This window comes from Schistocerca cancellata, chromosome 4 (genome assembly GCF_023864275.1).
Source record: "Schistocerca cancellata isolate TAMUIC-IGC-003103 chromosome 4, iqSchCanc2.1, whole genome shotgun sequence".
NCBI classification, from domain to species: Eukaryota; Metazoa; Arthropoda; class Insecta; order Orthoptera; family Acrididae; genus Schistocerca; species Schistocerca cancellata.
This window is the reverse complement of record NC_064629.1, coordinates 279,107,568-279,123,372: the sequence shown is the minus strand read 5'-3', so window position 1 is coordinate 279,123,372 and position 15,805 is coordinate 279,107,568. Positions and strand designations below refer to the sequence as shown.

General features: G+C 40.5%; 1 protein-coding gene across 1 annotated transcript in view; it reads right to left on the bottom strand.

Annotated features, from left to right (window-relative positions):
- The window catches only part of LOC126184106 (E3 SUMO-protein ligase ZBED1-like), a 40,247-nt gene extending 25,718 nt beyond the window's left edge, over positions 1-14,529 (bottom strand). Inside the window, exon 1 of the mRNA XM_049926469.1 lies at positions 14,433-14,529. Coding sequence (XP_049782426.1) covers positions 14,433-14,529 — 97 coding nt within the window. The remainder of the gene's footprint in view (positions 1-14,432) is intronic.
- Positions 14,530-15,805: the final 1,276 nt, after the last annotated feature.

The following is a 15,805-nucleotide window of genomic DNA, read 5'->3' as shown; positions in this document are numbered from 1 at the left end:
GTACAGTACGCTTGTTCGCCCACTGCTTGAATACTGCTCAGCAGTGTGGGATCCGTACCAGATAGGGTTGATACAAGACATAGAGAAGATCCAACGGAGAGCAGCGCGCTTCGTTACAGGATCATTTAGTAATCGTGAAAGCGTTATGGAGATGATAGACAAACTCCAGTGGAAGACTCTGCAGGAGAGACGTTCAGTAGCTCGGTACGGGCTTTTGTCAAAGTTTCGAGAACATACCTTCACCGAAGAGTCAAGCAGTATATTGCTGCCTCCTACGTATATCTCGCGAAGAGACCATGAGGATAAAATCAGAGAGATTAGAGCCCACACAGAGGCATACCGACAATCCTTCTTTCCACGAACAATACGAGACTGGAATGGAAGGGAGAACCAATAGAGGTACTGAAGGTACCCTCCACCACACACTTGTGGAGTATGGATGTAGATGTAGATGTAGAAATGGGCAGGCCAGCCCATTCATCAAATGTCTGCAACTATGCATTGTCATCTGGAAAAATTAATTCAGGGCCAAATGCATTTCTGAAAAGACAAACATCTTGAAGGAGTAGAGTGTCGCAATGATGTTGCAACGTTATGGCTCTGCGTACCATAGGAACTAGACCACTGAAATGATCATGTTTGATAATGTTCATGGGTGCGTTACGTGAGGCCTCATGGTAGCAGCACTTAATGCACCCCAACAACACTGCCCATGACAGTTTTGGTGGTGTAGTTTTTATGCTGGAGGGAGGCACAATGTTGCAGGGGCATGCTGGCTTCTGATTGCTGAACACAGTACACTCATTAGTCAACATCATTCTGACACTGTACTCCTTCCCAGTGCTTGGTTTGGCCATGACTTCATTTTTATGGATAACCATACATGACCACATTGAACAGCGGAGGTGGAGCTCTTTGAATGGGAGGAATTCTTCAAATGGAGTGGCCTGCCCTTTCCCATCTTAAATCCAATTGAGCATGTTGGGAGGGGGACGCATTGCAGTATGGGTACATGCACTAGTGACCATCCAGCTGTTCTCAGTTGCACTAGTGGAGGAATGGGACTCATTTATGTTTATGTCATATTGTATTTCTTTCAGTTACCTTCGGTACTGTAGTCGTGTAGTAATTTCTACATATAATTTCATCGAGATATCTTACTTGGCATTGGGACACAAAGCAAAAGTTACTTTCTTCCTTATATTTTTCAAGCCAGTGCAGTGTGAATGTATGGGTCTGTGAATGATTTTGGGACCCTCTTGGTGTTTACTGTGGTGTGAAACTAATATGTGTTGTACAGTCTGTTGCATGTACAACATGGTCACCATCACAAGATCCTGAAGAGTATGGAGAGCCATGTACCTATTGCCATCCCCACGCAGTCAACAACTTGTTGCTCTTACTGACCTGCTGCAGTTGTCAACCTACTGTAGTCAGCAACCTGAAGATGTCCTCAAGAATTTGTAATAAATTATAAATCAGGTGTAAGAGAGATTGCCAAATGTCTCCCTGTTGTCAGTTTTTTAAAGGGGACATATTCCCAATAACCTGTGGGTGAAGCCATGTAAAGATTTGTCCCTCTCACGCCAACAGAAGCCAACTGAGAAGAAATTCATGACATTCTCCCAGAAAAACAGCTTCTATCAAAATTTGTATTAATTCAAAGTGTACAGTACACCTACTATGTGTTGTATAAACCAATGCTTAGGTGCTGTTTGATAACACACTTACCAAGTCATTCCAGTATGAACACTTGAGTTAATTAATACTATGAAATATTAATACCTTTTTTTTAAAAAAAAAAAGATAATTGGAGATTATTTTGTGTTTGAATTACTCCCTGCATCAAACATTAGGTGATTAGACTTATTAGAAATATCATTAATGCTCAAACTACCATGTTTCATGTTTTAATAATGTGATTAGTAAAAGCAAGGTAGTGTCTCGTGTAGTAATAAAGTAATAATTGCATTTATGAAAAATTTAAATGACAAAAATTTTGATACTTGTGGGCAGAGTCTATGATTCATCAGTCTTTTTGTTAATATTATGGATTGTGATGTGACTGTTGTATGTAAACTTCTTGGTACAATAAATTGATGAGTCTTGTAAAGAGTGTGAAAATTTTTGTTGTTTGATAAAGAAGCATTCAGGCTGTTGGTCAACTGTTCTGTTTGTACTAAATAAACATGCACCTCTCTACTGCATTCAGATACATAGGAATAATCTTCCTATACTTAAAAATCAAAGGTGGTGCCCAGCAATAGTTGATATGGATGTAGTGGTAAACATGGGGAATAATGTTCCTCTGATGTCGTGTATCCAATGAAAACATTTTACAACAAAGAATCATCAATATGCAGTAGTGAATGGTGCTCATCAGTCATCATATGCCTTCAGTATATTGAGATATAAACCTAACAATTCCATCAGATCCTAATAAAGCATTGGTGATGGCTTATGTTTGTTGCTAAAAGTATTATGTTTCACTATAGAAAAAGTCTATGAAAGCTGCACACATCCACTCAAAAAGCCCAACAACTGCTCTTATTGGTGTTGAGTACACAATATGTATTACATATATCTGTAGTAAAAAGTTAGAGATGTGGTCAGGAAAACGCATGTGAGGAAGTTGGTGTCTACTTCTATTTACTCACCAATTGAAAGCAGTACAATACTCAAATTGGGGATTGTGACTGTACAACTATCTTGCATGAAGTATCTAATAAAGAATGTTTTGGAACTGCTGACTTATTTAAACAGCAGCAAGTGTTTGCTACCCAAAGCATGTCACTATTTGACAAACTGTGTACTGAAAACATTATGTCTGAAAAGGATTGACAGCGACTGTATTTGCCACTGTGGTACTGCTCAATGGAGAGTGAGACTGTCTTCTTGCATAGAAACATTTTGATGTGCAATCAAATATGCTTATCATAGTATTTTATGGTGTTAATAAATATGGAAAAATAGCCATGTTACTTGTAGTGTGTGTCATTTGCAAGATTTCTATAAAGCAGTTTACAACAGTTCTATGGGACTTTGATCGTCATGAGTACTGGAGCGTAACGGATCATGCATGTAGGCACCCTCACAATGTTATACCTCAAAAGCACTTCAGCTCTCTCTTTCTCTCTCTCTCTCTCTCTCTCTCTCTCATTTTCTGAAACAGGACATTATTCTGACACATCTTTCCATTCAGACTATTGAAAATGCTAGAGCGAGTAATACTAAGACCAGAAAATAGTAAGAAAAAAAGTAAGGCTATAGATCGGAGCACAAGGCTAAAGAACAAGATCGCAACAACAAAAATATACTGATGCTATTCTATCTTTTACACAGTCCTTAAGAAAAACAAAAAATCTGTACACTTATGTGGCAAATGGCACTGGATTATAGAAAGGAAATTGGGCTAGGATACTTTTGTGACTAGCAGATAAAAAGTGAAAAAGTACTTGTAATTTTCAGTTAAGATCACTGTAGATTAGGTTAAGTAATAGAGAAATCCATAGTCTATGCACACGGATTGCACCAAGTATTTTACTACTGGTTGATCAAGATGTTCAAGAGAGTGGGCAAAAAAAAAAAAAAATGACCACCTTAAAGGAATAGAATAGAGGAATGGATAAAAGTAGTTTTCTTCTTTGTGTATTCATAAATATGACTTTCAGTGTTAATATTACCTTCAACGCCAATAAGGAATAAATGTTTTGATTATATAGAAAGCTACAAACACTATTAAGCACAGTAGTGTAATTTTACCTTTATTTTTGTGAGAATTATATGAGTGTTCGGGTCTAAACTTTGGAACTGGAAAGAAAAACCACTTTCAACCTACAGAAGAGTAGAAGTACAAACCACTTGAGAAGAACCAGCAAAGATCTTTGTAGTCAGTGGCAAGGCCCAAAGGTTTATACAATTTTTAGCATAGGCTGGTGCACTGACAGAAATACAGAAGTGAAGAAGGTATGATCTATGGAGCAAGCCACAGAAGGTGAGCTATAAAGGTAAGTAAAAAACACAATGAAGGGAACATGAGCTGCAAACATAACTGACACAACCAGATCAGTGGATACTGTGAACTTAAAAGGAGAATAACAAACAGTACACACTTACAGCTGAAGCTACGTACGTGAAGATGTCACTAATCAAGGAGGAATAGGGAAAGAACGGTTTAATAATTTTCTCTGTTCTAGATTTGGTTGTTGTATATAGTTTTTATTAATATTAGTGTTTGTATTAAGATTTGAAACAATTAATTGGTAATTACTGTGAAGGTTGTGCATGTGACAGGAACATACAGGTGCATAGAAGTTCTATAGAAGAAGACCACAGCTCCTCATTCAGGTGGTATGTACAGAGCAGTCTGTAGAACTGAAAACGTCAAATGAGTTTACAAGGAGAATTTAGAAAGTAGTTTGAATAAGCAATGTGACTGACAAATTGTGGTGCATAACATGAAATAGATAAGTCTGATGAACATCGGCATCACTAACGAATATACCTGATAGCCGACTGACATTGTGCTTTGGAAAAGAAAATTTTCAAAATGAACTTACGAAAAATATGAAAGTTCAGGAGATGCAGGAACATATGGGGTTCAAAACTACGTGAGTCATCTTACAATAATAATCACAATAATAATCACATCCTTAAAGAGGGCAGTACCAATTTTTTTATGTATTCCATGTAGGATTTTTGTCTAGATTGCTGTTATTTTATTTAATTGTCTCCCTTATGATGAATTTCAGCATTGCCATTATCAGATCTGTATAAAAGAGGAACAAATGTGAGAAGTAACTGGTAAAATATGTAAGCTTCCATGTTTTGGTAAATCTGAAGGTTGTGGTTTGTAACAGACTAGACTAACGTTCACTGTGCATTGAACTGCTTTGCTGTTTATTGATACTTTTTGTTACGTATTTTCAGTCATGATAGAAATTTACGTTTGTCATCAAACATTGCTAATTTGAAGAAAAAATTTGTCTGTTATGTTAATAAGCACATGCTAGCATCCCAGATAGCATAGAGAAAGTTATTATTCTGATTACAACTGTTGATTTTTGATTTACAACAAAAAAATGTCAAATGCACATATTGAGACTAATTCTGAGAAGTATTGTTGCTTGGCCACAGATGTAATTATAAAATGAAAGGATCAATATGATAGAAACAGTGTTACAAGCTGTACATACAAAAATAAAATTTGTCTTCTTTTTTGTTTTGCATTGTGAACTTTATATTAAAATTAATATACGAGTTTCATTCAAATAAACCTGCACTTTGTTCATCTGACACATATAGTGACATGAACAGCTTGGTGCACTACAGAACTGCTTACAAGAGAAAGGAGGGAGGGACAGCCATGCACATGACTTGAGTGATCAGAAGCTCCAACTGTCTGTTGAGAAACGCATTACTATTTGTTTTCTCCCCAACAAAGGTGTGAAATCAAGTGACATTTTGGAGGGTCTCTAAGCATAGTTCATGAACCCAAGAAGGCCGTTACCAGGATTTTATCACAAGTGGTGATATGTTTTGGAAGTTACCATACCATTTTATTGGATACATTTGAATACGGAAAAATATTGGCAAGGTGGGTTTCACGGCTTCCCACTGAGGCACAAAAGGCTGTACAGAAAAGTACCTGTCAATGACTTCTTAATCACTATGAAGAAGAAGAAAGAGAAGCTTTTCTGGGCTGTATCATGACTTGCAATTAGATATGGGTAACTGCTATACCTCAGATAACAAGGGGATGAGTATGGAGTGGAAAAAAAAACTTGGAGACATGTATTGATCAATGTCAAGAATTGATTTCTGCTAGGCAAGTTTTGGTAGTTTTGTTTTGGGACTCAAAAGGTGTATGTATGTTTGATTACCTGCATGGTCGAAGGAAAGTGAATGCGGACTAATATTGCAAGCTACTTGTTGATGCTAAGGCTACCTATCACAACAAATGATGCCAGCAGCCAATTCTCAATGTCCTCCTCCTGCATGACAACACATGGCGTGTACAGCAGCTCTAACTCTTGAAAAACTCACAAAGCTACATAGGAAGCTCTTGAACACTCCCTTACACTGCAGAATTGTCCCCATTTTTGTACCACATATTTAGTCCATTCAGAAAGGAATTATGGTGGAAACACTTGATAATGTCACTGGGGTTGAGCAGTATGTGCTCAGGTGGCTACAGGGGTATCTAGTTTTTTCGTTCCATGAGAGTATCATGAAAAGCATTGTTATGACATTTCAATTTAAATTTTAAATGATGCTTTTAATATTTAAGTTTAATCATGGTCTGATCATTATTGTGTTAGGACGGACAGATAAGTCACAGAAATTCAAAAACAACTTTAACAGAAAGGGAATAAGACTGAAATTAAAGAAGCTGCTGGCCTCAATGCTAAATAAACCAAACAGTGACAACACTTCTGCAGTACAAGCCACATAACGTGCAGGCATGACTCCACAATCTTAGTCAGCAGTTCGGTGATGTCACAACTCAACGATTGTTTCATGTAGGTGCCAGGTATTTTAAAACATTCACATCTATGTGGCTCCAATCAGGCAACATAAAAGCCATCAGCAAAATGGAATGGAATTGGAATAGAGGGAGTACATCATTCCCAAAGTGTGCGTAACTACTCACAATAGCAATGGATTTCATAACAGCAGCAAGTCAACTACACGTCAGCACCCATCAGTGTTTTCTAGACACGCTGATCAAAGTCTGACACAGTAACTCAAGGGATTTGATAAAGTCGCCAAATGCAATAGGTTGAGTGATATGATGCATCTGGAAAATGTGTACCTTTACTTGAACAGCAACGGTTTCAGAACAACAAAGAGAAACTTGATAGTGTGGTGTAATGACTCAATGATTTTTGTTTGAAATATGACCATGTGCAGACTTAGTCACCTACGTCGTTTACAAAACACTTAAAAAAAATTATTTAAGTTCTTTTAAAGTTCTCTACAAAAGATTCTTGAATGAAACTGCAATTAAAACACCTTCAGTTGAGCCGTTTGTGCAAAATTACATCACTCAGCCCAACTGGTTTGCGCAAACTTTTGAAATTTAGGTGTCAATTTTTTCTTCTTGGAAACTATATTATTGCAAGTTATCTTATTTTTCCCATATTAAAATCAGACTGTACAACCTTTAAGATTCAAAAATCGAAATCAAACTCTTCTGAAAATTAATATCTTGAAAAAATTCAGTAATAATTCTCCCTCAGTATAACTCTTCATAAATAATTCTCAAACACATATTTAAGGTTTAGAACATACACTGTTTTATTGTCTTCGTATGTGCTACATCCAGATGTGAACATCAGACTCGACAAAACAGAACTGAACATTATACAACATGAACTAAATATTCTGTGATGTTAATTACAAATTTTTTTTTAATTGAATGTTGGAGGTTCAACACAACAACCCGGTCACAGGATCTTCTGCAGCTCTTTGGCCATTGACCCGCGACGTCTAGTGGCCAGCAATTTTCTTTCTGGTTCCGGCAGTGAAGATGCTGTTTCCAAAAGTTACGCTGCTCTCTCCAAACATGAAACATACAAAACAAAAATACAAAACTTTAAATATTTTACAAACAACAAAATATTATAAATACATAAACAAAACACTGAATTAAACTTATATTTACCTGCAGACTGAGATGATCATTGTGGATGGGTGACGCTTTAATTTCGCGTCCCATTACAATAGCTGTGACAAATTCCAGACTGAACTGAAAAAAGCATTTGGTGACAAGCAGCAGCTAGTTCTCGTAGCAGAAGAGCAATTGAGGAACATGGTCCAACGTCATAGGGAAACAACAAAGTTCTACACAGACAGAAGCCTACAAAATCTCACACATGATGAAAGGGTTTGCCCAAGAAATGCACAAACTCTTCTGATAAAGGATGTCACAATAATCAAGGAACTCATCAAATGATGCCAGCACATGGAGGAAATGCAGCAGAAAAGAATCAGAAGAAAGAAATAGGACCAACTCCTGAATGTGGTCTCTACAGTAGTTGTGTGTCTCATACGCTGGACAGTGAGAGAAGAGATACCTCTTTTATGGCAACCATGGATCACTTATTGTCATGAGCATCCACTACTCATCCCCAAAGGTATACATATAGGGATAGCTGAAGTAGTCCACGGAGGGCAGCTTAGTGCCATCAATGAAAAATCATTCTCTGCTACCACTACAGGACAACATAGAAGAGGAAGCCAAGTGAGGAAGAACATCTGGGAGTGTTAGCTGCAATGCACCAGTTTTTGGATGCTTTCAGATCCTGGGTGGAGGAAAGACAGACTAAGTGACCCATGGTAAAACATGGTATCAACACTGAGGATCATGCAACAATTAGCCATCTCTTGTATAGGGTGCCACTGCCTGAATGACGGACAATCAGATAGCGGACAAAGAAGATACTGCAAGTTGACATTATTGAACCTTCAGAGAGTACTTTGTCCTCTCCTGTGGTCCTTGTGAAAAAACAGTTGGTGCATGATTTTGTGTGGACTACTGATGACTGAACAAATTCAGAAAAAGAAGACTTCCCTGTACTGATGACACCCTAGACTGCTTGAAAGGACCAAAGAATTTCTCAGCTGTAGACATTTAGACAGGCAACTGGAGAATCAAGGCTGATGGGGCTCAAAGGAAATATACTGCTTCCAGCATGAGATTTTCACTCTGCAGCGGAGTGTGCGCTGATATGAAACTTCCTGGCAGATTAAAACTGTGTGCCCGACCGAGACTCGAACTCGGGACCTTTGCCTTTCGCGGGCAAGTGGTAGAGCACTTGCCCGCGAAAGGCAAAGGTCCCGAGTTTGAGTCTCGGTCGGGCACACAGTTTTAATCTGCCACGAAGTTTCAATATACTGGTTACGTATTGTTTAAGAGTTCAATGTTATGCCATTTGGACTGTGTTATTTTGCAGCAACCTTTGGACAAATGAGTGAAAACCTGCTTTAACCCCTTAAATGGGTGACATTTCTTTCCTATGTGGATGACATACTCGTTTTTTAAGACATCTGAAGAATATATATGCTGCTTGAGAACTGTTTTGAAACACATTTAGACTGCAGGCCTATACCTGATGCCAGAAAAGTACCTCTTCACCACCCAAGGAAATAAGATTTTGGTGCACCTGATCTATCTGTGAAGTGAGAAGTTTTTTGGAATGTGCTCGTACTAGCAGTAATTCATAAAGAACTTCTATACCAAGGGATGTCCCTTCCACAAACTGTTGTAGAGAGATGCCAGATTTTCATGGAAAGAGGTGGACAATGAGGCTATGGGTGTTCTGGTTGTACGTAAAGTACCATTGCGCTGTGCCCATCTTACTTTTGAATGCACTAGAGGTTTTCGTGAAACTGAGGGATTGGGTTTGTGTGCATGTTTTCTGTGTGTAAGCTCATGTTTGGTGTTTTATGTATGTGTTATTGGTGTCTAAAGAGGTGTCTAAAGGTTAATTTTATGCGTTTGTGAGAAGCTTCTGGTGGTTTGTTTCCTAAATTTTGTACGAGAAAGTGGGGCAAAGTTTGTGTTATTTCGTAAAATTTTGTGAATTTTTATTGAATAAGTGTGTAAATGGTGGGTTGGCCTATAAAGTCTCTTATGTGTGTGTGTTGGGGACTTGTCTGCCAGCACCACAGATGACACAGAAAACTTTGTTCTGGAGATGTTGCAGTCAGGAGAGTGCTGTCTAACGCTATACACCACACCACCAAACCATACAGGATGACTGGAAGTATGAGCTGGCGCCAGAGATGGAGTTTGCACAGGTTGGTTATACTATCGCCTTTCAGGAGTGGCTACTGCCTACGAAAAAGGGCGCAGCCCTTGTTTGCAGCCGTAGTGAGGTGCCTGTTCCAGGTAGATGATTTAATTTCTCCAAGTTAGCTCTCGGCTGTCAGTTGTGAGTTGATGATGTGGGCGTTCAATTTTAGGGGTGAAATAGATTGCTTGGCACTTTGTAGGGTTGATCTTAATTTTCAGCGGTTGCACCACTGGGTTATTTTGTCGAGATGCTGCTGGAGATGGCAGTGTATGAGGAGGAGCCTGCAACTGCTTCTGTATGTGGTGGTGTCATCTGCATAGAGAGCAACCTCACTGCCGCTCTGCCTAGGGATGTCATTTGTACATATGGAGTAGACTACAGGACCTAAAATGGAGCCTTGGAGGACTCCTGCCACAATCTGTCTGTCTGGCTGGACTTGTCTCCATTCCTTATGAAGAACTGACATCCTGTAAGGAAGGAGTCAGTGATCCATGTTATATTATCTGGGCACCCTATCTGGTCAAGTTTGTAGATTAGGCCATCAGGCCAGACAAAGTCTAATGCTTTTTCTATGTCTACTGCTCCTGTTGCTTCTCTCCTTGCCCTGGGGAGACAAATGTGATGGCCGACCGGTGTGGCCAAGCGGTTCTAGAAGCTACAGTCTGGAACCGCGCGATCGCTACGGTCACAGGTTCGAATCCTGCCTCGGGCATGGATGTGTGTGATGTCCTTAGGTTAGTTAGGTTTAAGTAGTTATAATTTTTAGGGGACTGATGACCTCAGAAGTTAAGTCCCATAGTGCTCAGAGCCATTTGAACCATTTTTAACAAATGTGTTCTACCAAGCAAAGGGAGTGTTGGATAGTGGAGTGTTCAGTGTGGAAACCAAAATGTTCGGGCGTAAGGATGTTTTCAATCAGGAACTGATGGAGGGGTGAAAGAATTATAATTCCAAGAGATGACCTTTGCAGTTTTCTATGCTGAGGGGAAGTATGTGAGTTTCAAGCAGGCATTATAAATGCTTGCTGAGTAGGATAATGCGGGAGGGGGAAGGTGTTTTTGGAGTGTGGTACAGACGCGGTCAGGACCCGGAGTTTTAGGATTACCCTGCCGCCTGATTGCACTTATTGTCGGCTTGTTAATGGGTTCAAATTCTGTTATTGGGCATGTATTTCTTATCTGAGTCACTCGTCTAATAACTATTCTCTCCTGCCTATCGCTCACCTCATCATGGATGACGTGAGTCCGGAATTGTGACTCCAGTGATTTCGCCATTATTATGCCTTTTCTTGTTTGTTGTATGCAAGACAATTCTCGCTGTCGAGTGGTTTGTTTTCTCTGGTGGGATCTTTCCACTGCTGAGTTATTTTCTCGATTTTGTGTCTGGATATGTCTGTTTTGGTGGATCTTAGTTTTGCCTCCAGCAGCAGCTTCTGTGCTCTTGTAGTCGTTGTCTCACCTGGGTCTGTAGACTCTGGAGCAGGTAGCAATCAGCTGGGTCACAGTAGCATTGTCACAGCCTATGCCTCATGCGTATGGTGACTATGAGGTCCCAGCTGGCAGGGGGCAGGTCCCTGGCGACAGGATGAGTAGTTATCCTGATGCTAGTTGCTCGAGCACAGGCGTGGAGGATGCCAGTAAATTTCTCAATGGCTTCATCTGTCCCCCCTACTGTCCAGAGTGGGGGATTTTCCACCATGTGATCTCCCACCAGGTAGGTATATCTGCCCGTTTTGTGATTACTTGTGTGTTTGCCATCCTCCTGACATTGTGGTCGACACTGGTGAGATTCAGCTCGACAGGATTGCGGTCGGAGTCCAGCTGGTTGTGCACTGTGGCTGCCACATCAAGATCCAAGTTTTTTGTGACAAAAATGTTTAATATGTCAGAATTTCTGTTCATGTTGCCAGGAATATGCGTGGGCTCATCTGGGGCGATGACACTCAGTGTGGCATGCCCCTCGGTGAACCCTCGCAGAGTCCTGCCATTTGTGTTCTCAGCATGACAGCGCCAGGCCCTATGCTTCAAATTTAGGTCCCCTCCAACCAGTACATGACTGCCAACCCTAAGCAGTGCCTGAAGGTCTTGTGCAGTGATACATGAAGTGGGGGGATGGTAGGCCAAAATAACTTGCCAAAGGTTTTGGCCAATTTTGATTTCTACACCAGCAGCCACGATACTCTGAGTCTGTGGAAGTTCTAAGGATTGGAAGCACCTTCTACCCTTAGCAAATACCGCTGTCCCACTGCCTGGGCAGTCCACACAGTCAAACTGGTGGATGGCGTAGTTTCTGACAGCGAATCGGTCGTCAGGCTTCAGATGCATTTCCGTCACACTCATAATATCGATGGCATGCCAGTCCAGACGGTCTCACAAAAGGATTTTGCTGGTTTTACACCAACAGGTGTTCCATGTTGTGATTTTTATTCTTGTGTACCTAGGGAGATTCATCAAAGCATGTCATTAATGCTATTGCTCCTTCAGCAATAATCATGAATTTTGTCAGGGCATCAGGTGCAGCTCAAAGCTTTGCCAAAGTCTTGTAATGCTATTGTAAATATAATACTGCCATTAATCAGTATATATTAAAATTTTTTTGTTCTGTAATAATTTTGAATACTTAACAAAAGCTTTCTCTCATTTTAGTATTTGCTTAAGTGTAGTTTATCTGTTTAAAATAACCTCTTTGATGTATGTGGAATAAATGTATTAAAACATATTTTGTAAATAATTATGTAATATGTCAAGTACAACTGTAATTAATTATGTCAATTTTGTATGTATATGCTGTCATGCAATTGTAGATGGTTCATACTTAGGGTTTTTGTAAGCAGAAGTGTAAATTGAAAGGTTGTAGAGATCATAGGTAGAACGGAACTCCGTTCTGTGGTGGAATGGAAAAGGTGGTGGGGCGTGTGAGTGAGAATTGGTGCGCAAGGGGCTCAGTCAGTCAGTAGCTGCCATGCAAGTGGTAACACACACAATGTTGGTCAAGCACTAGAGGCCCCAAATTTACCTGCATGACTGGATTTTGGCCTCGGACGTGTTCTACATGATTGGTGCAGTATGGCAATAAATTACTAGCTCAGAAATTTGCAGTTTTATCATCGCCACCTAGAGGAAGACAGAGATATTTACATCAAGAGCCGTACCTGCACAATGTTACTACGCAGCACCGCCTCACGCCACCTATGACATCAGTAACAGGCAAAGTACTTTATTTAGAAGTGTATGAACCATCCATCTTCAATCAGTGGATTATAAGTGTTAAATGTACCATTGTGTTTAACCATAATTTTCCTATTTCATTTACCTCAGTAGGGTCCTTACTTAAATGAATTTATTCTTAGTATCCTGATGCTTATTGAAGCTTGAATAATAGTAAATTACTGGAAATAGTACTGTTTTGGTAGTAAATTCTGTAAATCATTATTAAATACTAAAGTTTGCACATATCAGTTTAAGGGCCACCGCTTTGTGTGACCATGAGGAAAAGTTTTCAATAGCATTTCTGAAAGTAAAGTAACACAATTGCTTAACTGCAACAATCTTAACAGTAATTGTTCATGTTGCTTCTCCATGTCAAAGAAAGGCAGACAAATATTGGTGTTAGTAAAACATTAACAAATAACAGTTGTAAAGAAATGAAATTTAGTCGTGTTAAATAATAGTTTTGGCCATATGAATGGTAGCTATAAGTTTAATATTTTTTGTATCTTTGTTGAAACATATGTGTGTCTTCTTTAATTAATTACTGAAGTATAGTGATAAATTCCATAAGTAACAGAAAGTGGAATTAATAGTACTTACTGCCAAGTGACTGTAGTAAATGGAAATTAAGTGGTTGTGTTTAAATTACATAGTAAGTGAAAGTAGTTATTTATTCAGTGTCGAAAATTGACTTCATCTTTTTGTGTAGACACTGTGCCCGATTTGAGCTGACGGCCGTTTTATTAAGCGAAACAGTTTATTGTTATAACAGGCTTTGTATGACTAAAGGTTTCAAAAAGTAATTATTCTCACTACTTTTCCCACAAACTGTATGATTCAGAGAAAAATAATTTGATACTTTACCATTAGGTTGAACACGGTTAAAATCTCTCTCTGAGAGTCGATGGTTTGGAGTGTTAGTGCTGTGTAATTTTGTGGTGGTGTTCCTGCCGCTACTTACTACACAGTTCTGACATTCCGAATCGTGGATCTTCCATCTTTACAGTGGTAGAACTGGGTACCGTATTGACTAGAATGCAAAAAATACCATTGCAGTGTCCTTAAAGGTGTTAAAGAGGGTCACAATGCTGAATCCCGAAAACAGTTACTGCAGCTCTCTCAGTTCATCAAGGAACATGGCTGGTTGAGGGCTGAGAGAAGACAGTGGCTGTCTCGTAGCAGCCTCTGTGCCCTGGGGTGGGGAGGGCTGTGGTGGTGGGGCAAGTTGTGGCTAGGCGGCAGCAGCCATTAGGGCATGCGGTGGGTGATGTGATGTGTAGGGTTATGGTGCTGGCACATTTGGTTTGCAGCTTTTGACAGAAGACAAGCTCATGCCTGTGGCTGTGGCAGCAGGAGCAGAGGTCACAGTCATTGCTGCAGCTGCTGTAGCAGTTCATGGGGACGACCATGTGGGACAGCTCACCATCACCTTCAGTCTTGTAGGGCAGCAGCTGTAGTTTGCCGGATGGCTGTCGCTGCAGAGAGCGCATCTTGCTGGCATATCCCATTTCTTGGTACATGTTTTACTGATATTGGGGTCTGCACATTTTATGCACTTCGGTCTGAGGTTACAGTTTTTGGCACTGAAAGAGCTGCTGCAATTGGTGGCACTGTACAGGACCTTCAGGCTGCTGATATTTTTCAGTTGTAACTCCGCAATGCAGCACGAGCTTTATCATGAATAGTTTGCAGTTTTCCTAGTCAGGGTGGAGAATGACCTTGAAATACATACGCTTCTTGCGACCTTCTCCTGGTCTTGCAGGGTCAGAGGCACGCGTTTCTTGTTTGACCTCTATGACCTTGAAATTGCAGAAGATGAGTTCTGCCTTGATTTCTGCTATGTCTGTGTCACAGGGGGAGACCTTTTATCACTGCCTTGAATGTCTCAAATTCTGACATCAGATATGTGTGATGGCAGATGTTATGTCCCTGAAAGTAATCTTTTAGTGTTCTGTAGTCTGGATGTGTGGACTCCCGAAACTTTATTGATGACCCCCTGCATGAGGTGTTGAGGTCATGTTTTAACATTGGTGCAATCTCCTTGATTACTTTCGTAGTGTCATTTTGGATGGTAGCTATGATGGGAGGGATCTTGCCCTCTTCTGTTTAGGGTTGGTCCCTGATGTGGAGGGTTGGTTCTTCTTCACCACAATTTCATCCACTTCTGGGGATGCAATTAGGGCAAAGTTATTGGATGTGGGGGTGTTGGTGACTACAGTCTTCTCACCCAGCTCCATGTCATCTTCGGTGGTGGTACACTCTGAAGCAAGCCGGCTGGGGGCCGGATGCTTCGTCACTGGCATTACATCCACGTCTGTCTGTTTTCGAGTATTTGCCTTTGTAATGTTTGTGGAGGAATGTCTGCAGGAGCCTAGAGACTGGACACCAGAGCAGACTGGGACTTTTCGTTTACCCACTGTGTCAGTATCGGTTTCTGGAGTCAGACTGACACTGCCAAGGGACGCTGGATGTACATTTGTGTGCACCGTTAGGTCTCCCTGAACATCGCCAGCCCTAGCATAAACTACACGCTGGTTTCTCGATAGTACCATGAGCACTGGTGAAGGAATTTCCCTACTCTTGGAGGAGCGGGAAGGATGCCCTGTGGCAGTTTCTGACTGGGACACGTTGGTGGCAGACAGACAACTCAAAACAAGAGCAGCACAGCCCCCGCAGCCCCCATGCTGCCAGGAGACCGGTAAGAGCTGCGCCACAAAGGGACCACACCTAGGTACCACCACAATATATTTGCTGTGCACACGCAAATCATGCGCTTCTGCACACAGCAGTTCTGCT